The 20,120-nt window shown below is 38.4% G+C and overlaps 2 protein-coding genes across 4 annotated transcripts in view; both read left to right on the top strand.

Annotated features, from left to right (window-relative positions):
- Nucleotides 1-20,120, top strand: part of TMLHE (trimethyllysine hydroxylase, epsilon) — a 71,892-nt gene that overhangs the window by 45,705 nt on the left and 6,067 nt on the right. For all 3 annotated transcript variants that reach the window (XM_070291941.1, XM_070291940.1, XM_070291942.1), the window contains exons 4-6: nt 4,649-4,928; nt 8,518-8,637; nt 19,645-19,881. In XM_070291941.1, coding sequence (XP_070148042.1) covers nt 4,649-4,928; nt 8,518-8,637; nt 19,645-19,881 — 637 coding nt within the window. The remainder of the gene's footprint in view (nt 1-4,648; nt 4,929-8,517; nt 8,638-19,644; nt 19,882-20,120) is intronic.
- CLIC2 (chloride intracellular channel 2) overlaps nt 8,560-20,120 on the top strand; it is a 100,336-nt gene continuing 88,775 nt past the window's right edge. The window contains exon 1 of the mRNA XM_070291954.1: nt 8,560-8,637. The gene's annotated coding sequence lies outside the window, so the exon portion shown is untranslated. The remainder of the gene's footprint in view (nt 8,638-20,120) is intronic.

Below are 20,120 nucleotides of genomic sequence, written 5' to 3'. Positions count from 1 at the left end.
CAGAGAAATCCCTTGCATTCCTATACACTAACAATGAGAAAACAGAGAGAGGAAATTAATGAAACAATTCCATTCACCATTGCAAAAAAAAAAAAGAATTAAATACTTAGGAATATATCTACCTAAAGGAAAAAAAAAAGCCCTATATATAGAAAACTATAAAACACTGATGAAAGAAAGCAAAGAGGACACAAATAGATGGAGAAATATACCATGTTCATGGATTGGAAGAATCAATATAGTAAAAATGAGTATACTACCCAAAGCAATCTATAGATTCAATGCAATCCCTATCAAGCTACCAACGGTATTTCTCACAGAACTAGAACAAATAATCTCACAATTTGTATGGAAATACAAAAAACCTCGAATAGCCAAAGCAATCTTGAGAAAGAAGAATGGAACTGGAGAAATCAACCTGCCTGACTTCAGGCTGTACTACAAAGCTCCAGTCATCAAGACACTATCGTACTGGCACAAAGACAGAAATATAGATCAATGGAACAAAATACAAAGCCCAGAGATAAATCCACGCACCTAAGGACACCTTATCTTTGACAGAGGAGGGAAGAATATACAATGGAAAAAAGACAATCTCTTTAACAAGTGGTGCTGAGAAAACTGGTCAACCACTTGTAAAAGAATGAAACTAGAACACTTTCTAACACCATCAGTTCAGTTCAGTCAGTTCTGTCACTCAGTCATGTCCGACTCTTTGCGACCCTATGAATCGCAGCATGCCAGGCCTCCCTGTCCATCACCAACTCCTGGAGTTCACTCAGACTCATGTCCATGAAGCCAGTGATGCCATCCAGCCATCTCATCCTCTGTCGTCCCCTTCTCCTCCTGCCCCCAATCCCTCCCAGTGTCAGAGTCTTTTCCATTGAGTCAGCTCTTCGTATGAGGTGGCCAAAGTACTGGAGTTTCAGCTTTAGCATCATTCCTTCCAAGGAAATCCCAGGGTTGATCTCCTTCAGAATGGACTGGTTGGATCTCCTTGCAGTCCAACACCATACACAAAAATAAACTCAAAATGGGTTAAAGATATAAACACAAAACCAGAAACTATACAACTCCTAGAGGAAAACACTCTCTGACATAAACCACAGCAGGATCCTCTATGACCCACCTCCCAGAGTAATGGAAATAAAGCAAAAATAAACAAATGGGACCTAAATAAACTTAAAGCCTTTTGCACAACAAAGGCAACTATAAGCAAGGTGAAAAGACAGCCTTCAGAATGGGAGAAAATAATAGCAAATGAAGCAACTGACAAAGAATTAATCTCAAAAATATACGAGGAACTCCTGCAGCTCAATTCCAGAAAAATAAGCGACCCAATCAAAAAATGGGCCAAAGAACTAAACAGACATTTCTCCAAAGAAGACATAGAGATGGCTAACAAACACATGAAAAGATGCTCAACATCACTCATTATCAGAGAAATGCAAATCAAAACCACAATGAGGTGCCATTTCACGCAAGTCAGAATGGCTGCCATCCAAAAGTCTACAAACAATAAATGCTGGAGAGGGTGTGGAGAAAAGGGATCTCTCATACACTGTTGGTGGAAATGCAAACTAGTACAGACACTATGCAGAACAGTGTGGAGATTCCTATAAAAACTGGAAATAGAACTGCCATATGACCCAGCAATCCCACTGTTCGTCATACAAACTGAGGAAACCAGAATTGAAAGAGACACATGTACCCCAATGTTCATCGCAACACTGTTTATAACAGCCAGGATATGGAAGCAACCTAGATGTCCATCAGCAGATGAAAGGTTAATAAAGCTGTGGTACATATACACAATGGAATATTATTCAGCCATTAAAAAGAATACATCTGAATCAGTTCTAATGAGGTGGATGAAACTGGAGCCTATTATACAGAGTGAAGTAAGCCAGAAGGAAAAACACCAATACAGTATACTAACGCATATATATGGAATTTAGAAAGATGGTAACAGTAACCCTATTTGCGAGACAGCAAAAGAGACACAGATGTATAGAACAGTCTTTTGGACTCTGTGGGAGAGGGCGAGGGTGGGATGATTTGGGAGAATGGCATTGAAACTTGCATATTATCATATGTGACACAAATGGGATGGGATGGGGAGGGCGGTGGGAGGGGTGTTCAGGATGAGGAACATATGTACACCCATGGCAAATCATGTCAGTGTATGGCAAAAACACTACAGTATTTTAAAGTAATTACCCTCCAACTAAAATAAGTAAATTTATATATTTGTTTTAAAAATGGTTCATCTAGTCAATGCTATGGTTTTCTAGTAGTCATATATGAATGTGAGAGTTGGACTATAAATAAAGCTGAGCATTGAAGAACTGATGCTTTAACTTTGGTGTTGGAGGAGACTCATGATAGTCCCTTGGACTTCAAGGAGATCCAACCAGTCAATCCTAAAGGAAATCAGTCCTGAATATTCATTGGAAGGATCAATGCTGAAGCTGAAACTTCAATACTTTGGCCCCCTGATGCAAAGAACCAACTCAGTGAATAAGACCTTGGTGTTCGAAAGATTGAGGGCAGGAGGAGAAGGCGACAACAGAGGATGAGATGGTTGGATGGCATCACTGACTCAATGGACATGAGTTTGAGTAAGCTCTGGTAGTTCATGATGGACAGGGAAACCTGGCATGCTGCAGTCCATGGGGTTGCAAAGAGTCGGACACGACTGAGCAACTGAGCTGAACTGATACCAGATGTGGACACCTAGAAACTTGTGCCTGGTTTTTTCTGGACTCAGCCCTATGTACCTTTTCCCTTTGTTGATTTCAATCTGTATCCTTTAACTCTAATAAACCTTAACTGGACTATAACAGCTGTTTAAAAAAGAAAGAAAGCATACCTAGAAAGGTTTTTTTAAAAACAAACTGACTTTGCAAAATATTTGTAAAATATATGATTATATATGTGTGTGTGTGTGTGTGTGCGTGCGTGCATGCGTGTGTATAGTGCTATTAGTGTTCCAATAGAAAAATGTGAGAAAGAAGTGAACGATAATTAAACCACAAGTCAGGAAACACTCTGTAAAAGGCCAGATAGTAAAGATTTTTAATCTTTTTTGAGTACACTGTATCTGCACAACGATTCAGTTCTTTGGTAGTAGTGTAGAAACAGCTATAGAAAATACGTACTACACAGCAAATGTTAGAAAAACAATTCTGGGCAGGTTTGGCTACTAGCTCAGTTTGGTAACCCTTGCAGGTAAAAAATATAGATGTCTAACAAATGTTCTTCTTCATCTTAAATAACTTAAATTTATTATGATAAGATGAGTTTTATTTACGAAATTAGAAACAAAAACATGTTTAAAAAGTAAGAATACTCAATTTTGATGGGCATGCATATATGCATATATTGTTGGAGGGGATGAAAATTGGTAGACTTTCTAGAAAGTAATCTAGTTATATGTATCAAGACTTTTAAAAGTTTGTATCTTTGGATTTAACAATTCTACCTTCTGTGTGTCTATTTTAAGAAAATTATCAGAAAAATGGACAAGGATGATCACTATTAAATAATAGGGAAACTTTCCAAAAATGCAACTACATGCCCTGGGAGAACAAACTGGCTAGGTAAATCTTGGTAGTCCATATTCTGAAAATTATAGAAATTAATTTTTTGAAGCCTTAATTTTTTAATGATAAAATTATTCTTAAAATTTAAGTGACAAAGGCAGGGTGCAAACTGATATATATTTTCACAATATGTAAAGTAAAAGTATGCATACAAAAAACTAGAAGGAATGATTGATTGCAAGCTGTGGATAGTGGTTTCATGTAGATAATCGAATAAGTATATCTGACCTTTTCATTTCCTCATACTTTTTTATGCTTTCCAAATTCTTTATGATACTTTTACTATAATAGTGTAGAAATTTGAAAGAGAGAAACAGAGACAGAGAGGTAGAAAAAAAAAAAGAGAGAGAAAATGTCAGGATAACCTTTCACTCCTCTTGCTGTATCCTTTGCTTACTCATTTGCTTATCCTGAATATTTTCTAAAACATTTTAGGAGCTGGCTTTTTGACTTTTTGTAGAGCAGCGGGCGAAGTTATCATGATGTATTGATATCATATCATTAGACCAAACTGACCTAATTCATTTACAAGAGGGAGATCGAGGCCCTTTACTATGTAGCTAAGTTTCATAAACTTATTTACCTGCTGGAAAGATTTATTTGTTCATTTATTCACTTATTAATTTATACTACTCAACTGACAAATATTTCTGTCTCAGGAACATTCTAGGCATTCATTTGAATTTGGTCTCATAAACAATACATATGTGCATGTGTGCTGTCACTTCAGTCATGTCCAACTCTTTGCGACTCCATGGACTGTAGCCCACCAGGCTCCTCTGTCCATAGGATTCTCTAGGCAAGAATACTGGAGTGGGTTGCCATGCACTCCTCTAGGGGATCTTCCCGACCCAGGAATCGAACCTGCATCTCTTATGTCTCCTGTATTGGCAGACAATTTCTTTACCACTAGTGCTACCTGGGAAACCCCATAAACAATACCATACTGGGTAATTGGTTGCTGAAAATAATATTCTTAACCAGTAAATTATTGGCAGTATATATAATTATTATTTTAATAGCTTTTATTTTTTCCTAAAAAGGGCCAGATGGTCATGTGACTAGATATGATTTGGATTGGCTCGTGAAAAACAGCTATGAAGGGCAGAAACAAAAGGTCATCCAGCCTAGAATCTTATGGAATGCTGAAATCTACCAGCAAGCCCAAGTTCCAGCTGTAGATTTCCAGACGTTCTTAGAAACGAAGGAGGGACTGAAGAACTTTCTGCAGAACTTTCTGCTCTATGGAATTGCTTTTGTGGAAAATGTCCCTCCTACTCAGAAACACACAGAGAAGGTGGCAGAAAGGATCAGCTTGATCAGGTGAGTCATTAGTTTTCTGATATATGCACAAGTTAATTTCCAGAGCATGAATATCAGTAAAATAATATGACAGGTATAGTCACCCTTGTTTTTCCAGAATATTCTGCCTCCCGAATAAGGAGATTACCATTTATACTGCTTTATTTGAAGCCCAGATTTCTAATCTCTAAAGACACTTGCATGTTAAATATGATGACTTCAAAGTTGTTGTCTTTTCTCAAGCCCAGTGACACTCAAAGTAAGAATTATTCATTGTATGCTAGAAAGAGCACTAACTTTGAGTAAAGAGAGCCAGATTGTAGTCTGAGTTCTCCCATCAAGCAGTTGGATAAACATACATTCCTACCCACAATTGCTGTCCCTGTAACCTCTATTTTCCCATCTGATCAGTAAAAGGACTGAACAAGATGGTATCTAAAGATATCAACTTTTGACCTATTATTCCTAAGGCTTAATTCACACACTGGTTGTTAATAATACTGAGTCCAAAATGCAGTACTTGGATGCAATCTCAAAAACAACTGAATGATCTCTGTTCGTTTCCAAGGCAAACCATTCAATATCACAGTAATCCAAGCCTATGCCCCAACCAGTAATGCTGAACAAGCTAAAATTGAACGGTTCTATGAAGACCTACAAGACCTTTTAGAACTAACACCAAAAAAATATGTCCTTTTTATTATAGGGGATTGGAATGCAAAAGTAAGAAGTCAAGAAACACGTGGGGTAACAGGCAAATTTGGCCTTGGAATATGGAATGAAGCAGGGCAAAGGCTAATAGAGTTTTGTGAAGAGAACACATTGGTCATAGCAAACACCCTCTTCCAACAGCACAAGAGAAGACTCTACACATGGACATCACCAGATGGTCAACACTGAAATCAGATTGATTATATTCTTTGCAGCCAGAGATGGAGAAGCTCTATACAGTCAGCAAAAACAAGACCAGGAGCTGACTGTGGCTCAGACCATGAACTCCTTATTGCCAAATTCAGACTTAAATTGAAGAAAGTGGGGAAAACCACTAGACCATTCAGGTATGACCTAAATCAAATCCCTTATGATTATACAGTGGAAGTGAGAAGGGGTTTTAAGGGACTAGATCTGATAGAGTGCCTGATGAACTATGGACAGAGGTTTGTGACATTGTATTAGAGATAGGGATCAAGACCATCCCCATGGAAAAGGAAAAAAAGAAAAATGGCTGTCTGGGGAGGCCTTACAAATAGCTATGAAAAGAAGAGAAATGAAAAGCAAAGGAGAAAAGGAAAGATAGAAGCATCTGAATGAAGAGTTCCAAAGAATAGCAAGAAGAGATAAGAAAGCCTTCCTCAGCGATCAATGCAAAGAAACAGGAAAAGAACAGAATGGGAAAGACTAGAGATCTCTTCAAGAAAATTAGAGATACCAAGGGAACATTTCATGCAAAGATGGGCTTGATAAAGGACAGAAATGGTATGGACCTAACAATTGCACACATCTCACATGCTAGTAAAGAAACGCTCAAAATTCTCCCAGCCAGACTTCAGCAATACGTGAACCGTGAAATTCCTGATGTTCAAGCTGGTTTTAGAAAAGGCAGAGGAACCAGAGATCAAATTGCCAACATCTGCTGGATCATCGATAAAGCAAAAGAGTTCCAGAAAAACATCTATTTCTGCTTTATTGACTATGCCAAAGCCTTTGACTGTGTGGATCACAATAAACTGTGGAAAATTCTGAAAGAGACAGGAATACCAGACCACCTGACCTGCCTCTTGAGAAATCTTTATGCAGGTCGGGAAGCAACAGTTAGAACTGGACATGGAACAACAGACTGGTTCCAAATAGGAAAAGGAGTACATCAAGACTGTATATTGTCACCCTGCTTATTTAACTTCTATGCAGAGTACATCATGAGAAACCCTGGGCTGGAAGAAGCACAAGCTGGAATCAAGATTGCTTGGAGAAATATCAATAACCTCAGATATGCAGATGACACCACCCTTATGGAAGAAAGTGAAGAGGAACTAAAGATCCTCTTGATGAAAGTGAAAGAGGAGAGTGAAAAAGTTGGCTTAAAGCTCAACATTCAGAAAACGAAGATCATGGCATCTGGTCCCATCACTTCATGGGAAATAGATGGGGAAACAGTGGAAACAGTGTCAGACTTTATTTCTTTGGGCTCCAAAATCACTGCAGATGGTGATTGCAGCCATGAAATTAAAAGACGCTTAACTCCTTGCAAGGAAAGTTATGACCAACCTAGACAGCATATTAAAAAGCAGAGACATCACTTTGTCAACAAAGGTCCGTCTAGTCAAGGCTATGGTTTTTCCAATGGTCATGTATGAATGTGAGAGTTGGACTGTGAAGAAAGCTGAGTGCTGAAGAATTGATGCTTTTGAAGTGTGATGTTGGAGAAGACTCTTGAGAGTCCCTTGGACTGCAAGGAGATCCAACTAGTCCATTCTAAAGGAGATCAGTTCTGGATGCTCATTGGAAGGACTGACATTGAAGCTGAAACTCCAATACTTTGGCTACCTCATGCGAAGTGTTGACTCATTGGAAAAGACTCTGATGCTGGGAGGGATTGGGGGCAGAAGGAGAAGGGGACGACAGAGCATGAAATGGCTGGATGGCATCACCGACTTGATTGACATGAATTTGAGTGAACTCTGGGAGTTTTTGGTGAACAGGGAGGCCTGGCTTGCTGCGATTCATGACATTGCAAAGAGTCGGACACTTCTGAGTGACTGAACTGAACTGAACTGATACTGTACAGCATTTAACCAGCATATTCACATCAATGATTTCAATTGTTTAGTATAGTAGTCCTGATAAGCGTGTATTTTATCTCCTGTTCTACTAATGAGGCGCTTGAGGATCAGATGTGTTAAGTGCCTTGACCAGAATTGCTCTGCTAGTAAGCAGTAGAACTGGAATTCAAGAGAGCTCAGGTTTTCTGATCTTAAGTACAAAGTTCTTTCCATTGCATTTCTAGGTTTATCTTCTGTGGTATTACATGATATGTAAACTGACTTTTTCATAGTTAATACTTTCCTTTTACTTCATAAGAAACAGATATAGCTCATTGTGTAACAGATGGTATGCTGGGTCATTTGCCCATGATGTATATATCTCAAGGAGAGATACAGTGATACAGCAAGTCTCACTAATACTTGCTAATATAAACTATTCTTTTCTCTCTTTTTTATTCTTCCAAGTCTAAAAGGTGGCTGAGGATCTACATTAATCAGTTCTAAAAGCAGCTACCCAAAACCATCTTTTTTATGTGAGGAAAGTGAGTGCAGGACAGAAATGTGAACCTGAAAGCTGTTCAAAGCAGACACATAAACAGAGTGAGATGGTTCCGTATTTTCTGACTACATTATCCTTCCACTAATTCCCCGCAGCTTCCTAGAATATTACTCAGTGGTGGGATCATTAAGACGGGTGATAAGTTCAACTGATTTCTTTATTTATAGTTTGATATCTGAACCAAAAAATTGTTTTTATCTGTAAATAAAAAAAGTATTGGAAAGAGTCTTGAATGACAAGAATGAAAATTTCAAATAACTAAAAGGTCTTCCTCTGCTACATTTGACAGAGAAACCATCTACGGAAGGATGTGGTTTTTCACTTCAGACTTCTCCAGAGGTGACACTGCATACACTAATCTAGCTCTGGATCGGCACACTGACACCACCTATTTTCAAGAGCCCTGTGGGTAAGTGGATTAGAATTTTCCAAAGTGAGATCATTACATATGATGGTCTTGAATAATTTCTTAATCATTTTCTGTTTTATTTGAACCAAGATCGTATCTGCTGCTACTTACTTATATAATTATCTCTCTTCTCCTTAGAAATATGACCATTTTTAAAGACTCATAGGAATAAAAGTTTTTCGAATGATTGAAAATCTACCTTACTACATTAATGGATCTTAATTTTGTTTAATTTACATTTTTATCAAAGTGATTGCAAATAATTTACAAAAAATGTATTGATTAACCATTGGTTTGGGAATTTTTGCAGTTTTTCATATTTAGTTATGATATTGCAAGTTCAGTTCAGTTCAGTTGCTCAGTCGTGTCTGACTCCTTGTGAACCCATGGAGTGCAGCATGCCAGGCCTCCCTGTCCATCACCAACTCCCGGAGTTTACTCAAACTCATGTCTATTGAGTCTGCGATGCGAACCAACTATCTCATCCTCTGTCGTCCCCTTCTCCTCCCACCTTCAATCTTCCCCAGCATCAGGGTCTTTTCAAATGAGTTAGCTCTTCACATCAGGTGGCCAAAGTATTGGAGTTTCAGCTTCAACCTCAGTCTTTCCAATGAATATTCAGGACTGATTCCCTTTACGATAGACTGGTTGGATCTCCTTGCAGTTGCAGGATCTCCTTGCAACTATTTTGCAAAGGGGTCCATAGTCTAAACACAGCTGCTTTGGGTATGGTATTAAGAGGAATTTGAATCCAGTTTACATGAAGTTGGAGGGAAAAAGTGAATTAAAAATAACCTTTTTTAATAAATTTATTCATTTTAATTGGAGGCTAACTACGTTAAAACATTGTAGTGGTTTTGCCATACATTGACATGAATTTGCCATGGGTGTACATGTATTACCCATCCTGAAACCCCCTCACACTTCCCTCCACATCCCATTCCTCTGGGTCATCCCAGAGACCAGCCCCAAGCACCCTAACCCATGCATCGAACCTGGACTGGTGATCCATCCCACATATGATAATATATACGTTTCAGAGCCATTCTCCCAAATCATCCCACCCTCGCCCTCTCCCACAGAGTCCAAAAGACTGTTCTATACATCCGTGTCTCTTTTGCTGTCTCACAAATAGGGTTACTGTTACCATCTTTCTAAATTCCATATATATGCGTTAGTATACTGTATTGGTGTTTTTCCTTCTGGCTTACTTCACTCTGTATAATAGGCTCCAGTTTCATCCACCTCATTAGAACTGATTCAGATATATTCTTTTTAATGGCTGAATAATATTCCATTGTGTATATGTACCACAGCTTTATTAACCTTTCATCTGCTGATGGACATCTAGGTTGCTTCCATATCCTGGCTGTTATAAACAGTGTTGCGATGAACATTGGGGTACATGTGTCTCTTTCAATTCTGGTTTCCTCAGTTTGTATGACGAACAGTGGGATTGCTGGGTCATATGGCAGTTCTATTTCCAGTTTTTATAGGAATCTCCACACTGTTCTGCATAGTGTCTGTACTAGTTTGCATTTCCACCAACAGTGTATGAGAGATCCCTTTTCTCCACACCCTCTCAGCATTTATTGTTTGTAGACTTTTGGATGGCAGCCATTCTGACTTGCCTGAAATGGCACCTCATTGTGGTTTTGATTTGCATTTCTCTGATAATGAGTGATGTTGAGCATCTTTTCATGTGTTTGTTAGCCATCTCTATGTCTTCTTTGGAGAAATGTCTGTTTAGTTCTTTGGCCCATTTTTTGATTGGGTCGCTTATTTTTCTGGAATTGAGCTGCAGGAGTTCCTCGTATATTTTTGAGATTAATTCTTTGTCAGTTGCTTCATTTGCTATTATTTTCTCCCATTCTGAAGGCTGTCTTTTCACCTTGCTTATAGTTGCCTTTGTTGTGCAAAAGGCTTTAAGTTTATTTAGGTCCCATTTGTTTATTTTTGCTTTATTTCCATTACTCTGGGAGGTGGGTCATAGAGGATCCTGCTGTGGTTTATGTCAGAGAGTGTTTTCCTCTAGGAGTTGTATAGTTTCTGGTTTTGTGTTTATATCTTTAACCCATTTTGAGTTTATTTTTGTGTATGGTGTTGGACTGCAAGGAGATCCAACCAGTCCATTCTGAAGGAGATCAACCCTGGGATTTCCTTGGAAGGAATGATGCTAAAGCTGAAACTCCAGTACTTTGGCCACCTCATACGAAGAGCTGACTCAATGGAAAAGACTCTGACACTGGGAGGGATTGGGGGCAGGAGGAGAAGGGGACGACAGAGGATGAGATGGCTGGATGGCATCACTGGCTTCATGGACATGAGTCTGAGTGAACTCCAGGAGTTGGTGATGGACAGGGAGGCCTGGCATGCTGCGATTCATAGGGTCGCAAAGAGTCGGACATGACTGAGTGACAGAACTGACTGAACTGAACTGATGGTGTTAGAAAGTGTTCTAGTTTCATTCTTTTACAAGTGGTTGACCAGTTTTCTCAGCACCACTTGTTAAAGAGATTGTCTTTTTTCCATTGTATATTCTTCCCTCCTCTGTCAAAGATAAGGTGTCCTTAGGTGCGTGGATTTATCTCTGGGCTTTGTATTTTGTTCCATTGATCTATATTTCTGTCTTTGTGCCAGTACGATAGTGTCTTGATGACTGGAGCTTTGTAGTACAGCCTGAAGTCAGGCAGGTTGATTTCTCCAGTTCCATTCTTCTTTCTCAAGATTGCTTTGGCTATTCGAGGTTTTTTGTATTTCCATACAAATTGTGAGATTATTTGTTCTAGTTCTGTGAGAAATACCGTTGGTAGCTTGATAGGGATTGCATTGAATCTATAGATTGCTTTGGGTAGTATACTCATTTTTACTATATTGATTCTTCCAATCCATGAACATGGTATATTTCTCCATCTATTTGTGTCCTCTTTGCTTTCTTTCATCAGTGTTTTATAGTTTTCTATATATAGGGCTTTTTTTTTTCCTTTAGGTAGATATATTCCTAAGTATTTAATTCTTTTTTTTTTTTTGCAATGGTGAATGGAATTGTTTCATTAATTTCCTCTCTCTGTTTTCTCATTGTTAGTGTATAGGAATGCAAGGGATTTCTCTGTGTTAATTTTATATCCTGCAACTTTACTATATTCATTGATTAGGTCTAGTAATTTTCTGGTGGAGTCTTCAGGGTTTTCTCTGTAGAGGATCATGTCATCTGCAAACAGTGAGAGTTTTACTACTTCTTTTCCATCTGGATTCCTTTTATTTCTTTTTATGCTCTGATTGCTGTGGCCAAAACTTCCAAAACTATGTTGAACAGTAGTGGTGACAGTGGGCACCCTTGTCTTGTTCCTGACTTTAGGGGAAATGCTGTCAATTTTTCACCATTGAGGATAATGTTTGCTGTGGGTTTGTCATATATAGCTTTTATTATGTTGAGCTATGTTCCTTTTAATCCTGCTTTCTGGAGGGTTTTTATCATAAATGGATGTTGAATTTTGTCAGATTTCTCTGCATCTATTGAGATAATCATATGGCTTTTGTCTTTCAATTTGTTAATGTGGTGTATTACATTGATTGATTTGCGGGCAGATATTGAAGAATCCTTGCATCCGTGGGATAAAGCCCACTTGGTCATGATGTATGATCTTTTTAATACGTTGTTGGATTCTGTTTGCTAGAATTTTGTTAAGGATTTTTGCATCTATGTTCATCAGTGATATTGGCCTGTAGTTTTCTTTTTTGGTGGCATCTTTGTCTGGTTTTGGTGTCTGGGTGATGGTGGCCTCATAGAATGAGTTTGGAAGTTTACCTTCCTCTGCAATTTTCTGGAAGAGTTTGAATAGGATAGGTGTTAGCTCTTCTCTAAATTTTTGGTAGAATTCAGCTGTGAAGGCTCGGGTCCTGGACTTTTGTTTGCTGGAAGATTTCTGATTACAGTTTCAATTTCTATGCTTGTGATGGGTCTGTTGGGATTTTCCATTTCTCCTTGGTTCAGTTTTGGAAAGTTGTACTTTTCTAAGAATTTGTCCATTTCTTCCACGGTGTCCATTTTATTGGCATATACTTGCTGATAGTAGTCTCTTATGATCCTTCATATTTCTGTGTTGTCTGTTGTGATCTCTCCATTTCCATTTCTAATTTTGTTGATTTGATTCTTCTCCCTTTGTTTCTTGATGAGTCTGGCTAATGGTTTGTTAATTTTATTTATCTTCTCAAAGAACCAGCTTTTGGCTTTGTTCATTTTTGCTATGGTCTCTTTTGTTTCTTTTGCATTTATTTATGCCCTAATATTTTTAAATAAATTTTTTTAAATTGGAGGTTAATTAAGATTTCTTTCCTTCTACTATCCCTGGGGTTCTTCATTTCTTCCTTTTCTAGTCGCTTTAGGTGTAGAGTTATTTATTTGACTTTTTTCTTGTTTCTTGAGGTAAGCTTGTATTGCTATGAACCTTCCCCTTAGCCCTGCTTTTACAGTGTCCCATACGTTTCAGGTTGTTGTGTTTTCATTTTCATTTGTTTCTATGCATATTTTGATTTCTTTTTTGATTTCTTCTGTGATTTGTTGGTTATTGAGCAGCATGTTGTTCAGCCTCTATGTGTTGGAATTTTTAATAGTTTTTGTCCTGTAATTGACATCTAATCTTACTGCATAGTGGTCAGAAAAGATGTTGGAATGATTTCAATTTTTTTAAATTTACCAAGGCTAGATTGATGGGTCAGGATGTGATCTATCCTGGAGAAGGTTCCATGTGCAGTTGAGAAAAAGGTGAAATTCATTGTTTTGGGGTGAAACGTCCTATAGGTATCAATTAGGTCTAACTGGTCTATTGTATCATTTAAAGTTTGTTTTTCCTTGTTAATTTTCTGTTTATTTGATCTATCCATAGGCGTGAGTGGGGTATTAAAGTCTCCCACTATTATTGTGTTATTGTTAATTTCCCCTTTCACACTTGTTAGCGTTTGCCTTACACACTGTGGTGCTCCTATGTTGGGTGCATATATATTTTAATTGTTATATCTTCTTCTTGGATTGACCCTTTGATCATTATGTAGTGTCCTTCTTTTTCTCTTTTCATGGTCTTTATTTCAAAGTCTATTTTATCTGATATGAGTATTGCTGCTCGTGCTTTCTTTTGGTCTCTATTTGCGTGGAGTATCTTTTTCCAGTCCTTCACTTTCAGTCTGTGTGTGTCCCTTGTTTTGAGGTGGGTCTCTTGTACACAACATATATAGGGGTCTTGTTTTTGTGTCCATTCATCCAGTCTTTGTCTTTTGGTTGGGGCATTCAACCCATTTACATTTAAGGCAGTTATCGATAAGTATGATCCCGTTGACACTTACTTTGTTGTTTTGGGTTTGAGTTTATATACCCTTTCTGTGCTTCCTGTCGAGAGAAGATCCTTTAGCATTTGTTGGAGAGCTGGTTTGGTGGTACTGAATTCTCTCAGCTTTGGCTTGTCTGTAAAGCTTTTGATTTCTCCTTCATATTTAAATGAGATCTTTGCTGGGTACAGTAATCTGGGTTGTTTTTCTCTTTCATCACTTTAAGTATGTCCTGCCATTCCCTTCTGGCCTGAAGAGTTTCTATTCAAAGATCAGCTGTTATCCTTATGGGAATCCCCTTGTTGTTTTTCCCTTGCTGCTTTTAATGTCTGTTCTTTGTGTTTGATCTTTGTTAATGTGTTTAATATGTGTCTTGTGGTGTTTTGCCTTGGGTTTATCCTGTTTGGGACTCTCTGGGTTTCTTGGACTTGGGTGACTATTTCCTTCCCCATGTTAGGGAAGTTTTCAACTATTACTCTCCTCAAGTATTTTCTCATGGTTTTTGTCTTCTTAGTCTGGGACTCCAGGTAAGTATGATTTGAACATTGGTGCATTTAACATTGACCCAGAGATCTCTGAGGTTGTTCTCATTTCTTTTAATTCTTTTTTCTTTTTTTCCTCTCTGATTCATTTATTGCTACCATTCTATTTTCTACCTCATTTATCCTATCTTCTGCCTCCGTTATTCTACTGTTGGTTCCCTCCAGAGTGTTTTTGATCTCATTTGTTGCATTATTCCTATATATTGACTCTTTTTTATTTCCTCTAGGTCAAAAAATAACCTTCTTGTGTGGACTCAGTGGCTATTGACCCAAAGATAATATATACTATACTTTTTTCCAGCTTTACAAGATATATTTGATGTATAACATTTTGTAAATATGAGGTGTACTTGTGTTGATTTGATACAGTTATGTACTGCAGTGTGATCACCACTAGTAGCTAAGAAAGGCTAGATCTTTCTCATCACAGAGAAGAAATGGTAATTATTTGATATGATAGATACCATACTTAACTGTGCTACCATTTGCCACTTTTTAGAGGTGCCTCTGTGGTTATTTTGTAGCTGCTGTTGCTGTTGTTTGTTGATCTTCTACATATAGATAATGAACCCAAGGCAGAAATATATGAGTAAAATGTGCATAAGTATGAATTCGTAAGGGCTTTCCAGGTGGCACTAGTGGTAAAGAATGCACCTGCCAATGTAGAAGACATAAGAGACGTGAGTTCAATCCCTGGGTTGGGAAGATGCCCTGGAGTAGTGTTGGGTTCAGCTCTGGTGGATCCAGGGAATTTGAAGCGGGGATGGAGTTGGCATCCTGAAAAGAACTATTTAGTTATAGATATGAAGAGAGATTAGGAAAGAATAGTATAGTAGGAAAATAAGTCGAGAAAAGAGGCTGAATAACTTGGTTTACGTGGAAAGCCAATAAAACTCCAAGACAAGGAGTTTGCACCACCTACTTAGGCCCCTGGCTCCCACTTGAATAGTGGAGTTTGTACCACCTACGTGCCCTGCCTTGGGCTCCCTCTCACGTGGGTCTTAGAAGCCAGGCAAGTAAGTATACATGGCGAGCCTCCACGCTCCAGATGGGAATTCAGCCAGAAAAACGGAGAACAAGGAAAAATGACACAGGGGAATCAGTCTTTCCAGGAACCAATCCCATTTCTTTATTTCCCAGGTCCACTTTTATACTTTTAGTTATACATAGAGATAATTGTAAGAAACAGAGTCACACAGGGTCAGCTGCTCCGACCCTTATCAGCATATCTTTGTTCTTCCAAGGGTCTTACATTTGTTCACAATATCTTCTGGTCTGGAGACTGGTCAACATTTTATGGCCCCACATTACTTTCTACTGATAAAGGTTAGTCGATCAGAAAACTTGTTTCCCCTTAAGATCTACTAAGTCTTAAGATAGTGATAAAGTTACATTCTTACATAGCAAGGACACAAGGATTTATAACAAAGAAAGTGGAGCACATTGATCTATAACAAAAGAGAAAATTCATTAACTCAAAAAGTCTAGTATTGGTAACATCAAAACTACTATATTTCTTTTTCTACATTCCAATTACATTGATTAACATACTCCCAGGTGCCTAAGGATATGGAGGCCTGGCGGCAATCATTAACTCAGCAATGAAACCCTGCATCAACATGATTTTTATCTTTAGAAGAACCCTATGCTAACTAAGACTTTCAAAATACTCCAAACTCTCTGTGCTGTTTATGATTGAGAGATTGTAAACAATCATGTACGTAGTAGCAGGAGTGTGGATAATCCTGTCACACAAGCTAGTCTGCCAGCAGAGAGGTTTGACCTGAGACACCCTTGTCATGCCCAGGAGATTTATTATCTGGAGTCCTAAGTTAACTCCTTTACAGAGAGAAGTGGTGGGGGATAGCCCCCTGTAAAGTCAGAGGTGTAGGTGAGAGCATAAAGCAGTAAAGTAGGCAGACTCTGGTTTTGGGGGTAGATGCTCAGGAACAGGGGGTCTCCTGAGGCTCAATCCCGCCTTTGCGTATGCCGAGTCTCCTTCCTCAAGACCTTTGCCACGGGTGGAGTTCCTCAGGCTGGCTCCTGGCAGAGTAGAGCATGGCAACCCACTCCAGTATTCTTGCCTGGAAAATACCATGGACAGAGAGGAGCCTGGTGGGCGACAGTCCATGGGGTCACACAGAGTCAGACATGACTGAAATGACTTAGCACACACGCACGCATGAATTCATAAAGACAATATGAGAGGATGATAATATCCAATTGATTGTAGTTACTCCAGTTTCCTTTGAGGATTGGAACCTAAGAATGTTTGCTTTGGAAAAGGAAGAATAAAACATCTTTTAGATGTCTGGCTCAATGTTATCAATATACAAAACCACCCACCGCCCTGCATTCTCATTCTCTGGGACACAGAAGGAAGAATATGAGGAAATGGGATGAGAAACAGTTGGACAGGGGTTGAGGTTCAAATATTGACCAACTCTTTTCTCTCTGACCACTACTGTAGATACACAGTTGGCTGTGGCTTTAATTTAACCCTTTCTAATCAATGGGGAGAGCCTAGTACATTAGCAGTACAGTGAGAGTGGTTGAGTTCAGGCTATGGCATCAACCAGACCTGGATTTGCATCCCAGCTGGAACATACATTAGCTTTGTGATCTTGGAAAATAACCTCTCAGTACCTCAGTGTTTTCATCTGTAGAATGGGACTAGTAATAAAACCTGCATGTTAGTATTGCTTAGGGATTAAGTTGGGCTTCCAGGTGGCCCTGGTGGTAAAGAACTCACCTGCCAATGCTGGAGACATAAGAGCCATGGGTTTGATCCCTGGGTCAGGAAGATCCCCTGGAGGAAAGAATGGCAACCCATTCCAGTATTCTTGCCTGGAGAATCCCATAGATAGGGAAGCCTGGCAGGCTACAGCCCATGGGGTCACAAAGAGTCAGACACCACTGAAGCAACTTAGCACACATGCAGGGATTAAGTTACATGATGTATTTAAAGCACTTGGATACTTCCTGGAACATATGAGATGTTCAATAAATGCTAGTTATTGTTCTTACCATTTTAGTCATTGTCATCATCATTATCATTGTTTTATGCCTTATGCTTTCTAAAGTTACCTTTGCTCAGGATTTGATTCTTTCCAACCTCCTTGGGGATTTCTCCTGCCTATCAACTTCTCAGTTCTTAAACCTCTACTTTTGTACACTTCCTTTGACTCTGTCTTCCTCTACTTATTCCTTATTCCTCACCCTCACAGCTAGACTTATTAAAATAATTATCTACATTTGGTACCTTTTCATTCTCACTTCTTATTCACTCTTCAAACCTGTAGTCAGCTAGTTTATCCAACCCCCTCTCAATTAAAATTACTCTCTCCAAAGTCACCAGCAAGTAACTTATTGCCATCCCAGGTATGTACCTTTCAGTCTTTATCTTATTTGAATCCTGGGGCCATTTACCTCTACCTCTTCTTGAATAGCCTTTCTTTTCTAGTTTTCCTTCTACATCTATAGTCAGGTTTCCCCAGTCTCCTATGCTGGCTTATTTTCTTTTGTCTGTGTCATAAATATTGTTGTTCCTCAAAATTTTTTCCTCCTTTTCTTGCTTGAAATTATCTCTCCAAATGACTGCTATGCTCTTGGCTTTAGCCATCACCTACAGACAGCTACAGACAGGACTTCCCTGGTGGCTCAGACAGTAAAACATTTGCCTATAATGCAGGAGACCTGGGTTCAATCCCTGGGTCAGGAAGATCTCCTGGAGAAGGAAACGGCAACTCACTCCACTACTCTTGCCTGGAAAATCCCATGGATGGGGGAGCCTGGTGGGCTACAGTCCATGGGGTCGCAAAGAGTCGGACACAACTGAGTGACTTCACTTCACTTCACAGACAGCTACAAAATCTACCTCTCTTCTAAGATAAACATCTTGAACTGGCTACTAAATAATCCTAACCTAGAAATTTTGCAGAAAGCTCAACATAGCCAGGACTGACCTTACTCATTTTAATTGTATTTACCCTACATTCTCCTTGATTTTATTCCTTCTACCTTTATTTATGTTTATCACTTATTTTACTTCATTGTTTACTTTTCCTTATTTTTGCTTTTTTTTTTCCTAAATTACTATTGGTTTTATTTTTCCCTTGTTAATTTGAAATTATTACTTTAGGTTTCTAGTCCATTAATAATTGACTTGCCTTTTCCTATTAATTTTTCAGTCATATGTAACTTAATTATTTCAAAATGTCCCTAAACTGAATGTCTTCCTCAACCCTTCACAGCCCCTTATTAGGATCCAATTATGCATCTGCCTCATTCTCTTGGCAAATGGGCATTATTACTTGTCAAGTTGCCCAGGGGAAAAACCCACAGTCATTCTAGATTTTTGCCTCTTCTTCATCCTCCACATCTAATCATTTATTTCTTAGATGTGTCCTCTTTTCTATAAGCTCAAGTTCTCAGTAGTTTTCTCTCCAGTTTCAGTTATCCACGTTGTTTTTCATGGTTTTGTCATCTTGCTTCTCACCAGTTAATCTTGCATCTTAGTTTAAAATCCTGTGATTCTCTGTGCTAAGCCAGCAGGAACTTATCACTCTCTTCCTTGAATATACCTTGCTGTTCTATATTGATATGTTTGGCCATTCCTTTTTCCTGCCTGAAATACCCTCTCCTCACCTCAATCTCATTCCAGCCCAAGTCTTGCTCATTCTTTAAAACTAAGCAAAATCATTCTCATCCACATCTCAAAAAATTTATCTATACAACATCCCACTACAATAATTTCCTCTCTTTATGGCTCCACTGTCTTGTATACAACTTTACTACAGTGCCTATCATATTTTATCAGTACTTACTTGGTTCATTCTTCTAGATAGACTATGGTCTTCTTTAAAAGAGAGACTATATCTTATTCATGCCTGTATTGCCCATGTCTGACACATATAGGTTTCAGTACATATTAAATATGTTTAGAAGAAACCCTTAGTGGCATTAATATGGCAAAGTACACAAAAAAGTACAACTGGAAGATAATTGGGAAATGCGATTTATTTCTTAATGAAAAGAAAATGACACAAGTAGACTCAGTAATCACTTTATATATTTTTTCTAAAAGTTTGATGTATTCTCTTTTCTCCAGTGAACAGAGTAATTTAATTTTTCCCTTCTTTAGCATTCAAGTGTTTCACTGTCTTAAGCATGAAGGAACAGGTGGCAGGACACTGCTAGTTGATGGATTCTATGCAGCAGAACAGGTACTTCAAAAGGCACCTGAGGAATTTGAACTCCTCAGTAAAGTGCCATTGAAGCATGAATATATTGAAAATGTTGGAGAATGTCAAAACCACATGATTGGGGTTGGACCAGTCTTAAATACCTACCCATGGAATAAAGAGCTCTATTTGATCAGGTGAGTACCAAAGAACTATCCCTCAATGTAATTTATTTGCCAGATATTAGTTTTCTAATGTAATGAAAATCCCTAAGATCCTATATCTGTCACATTTTAATATTGGTATTCCATAGCTTTTTATTAGTACAATTTCTATTCTTATTAAAATTCCCATGGAATAATAAATAGGACAACAGCCAAGGAACACTAGATTAGAGGGGCAGATATTTCACATGACATTTAAAAATGAAAACACT

The sequence above is a fragment of the Ovis canadensis genome, chromosome X (genome assembly GCF_042477335.2).
Source record: "Ovis canadensis isolate MfBH-ARS-UI-01 breed Bighorn chromosome X, ARS-UI_OviCan_v2, whole genome shotgun sequence".
In the NCBI taxonomy this organism is placed as follows: Eukaryota; Metazoa; Chordata; class Mammalia; order Artiodactyla; family Bovidae; genus Ovis; species Ovis canadensis.
Note: the sequence above shows the minus strand (reverse complement) of the source record. Positions and strands in the feature narration are given on the sequence as shown.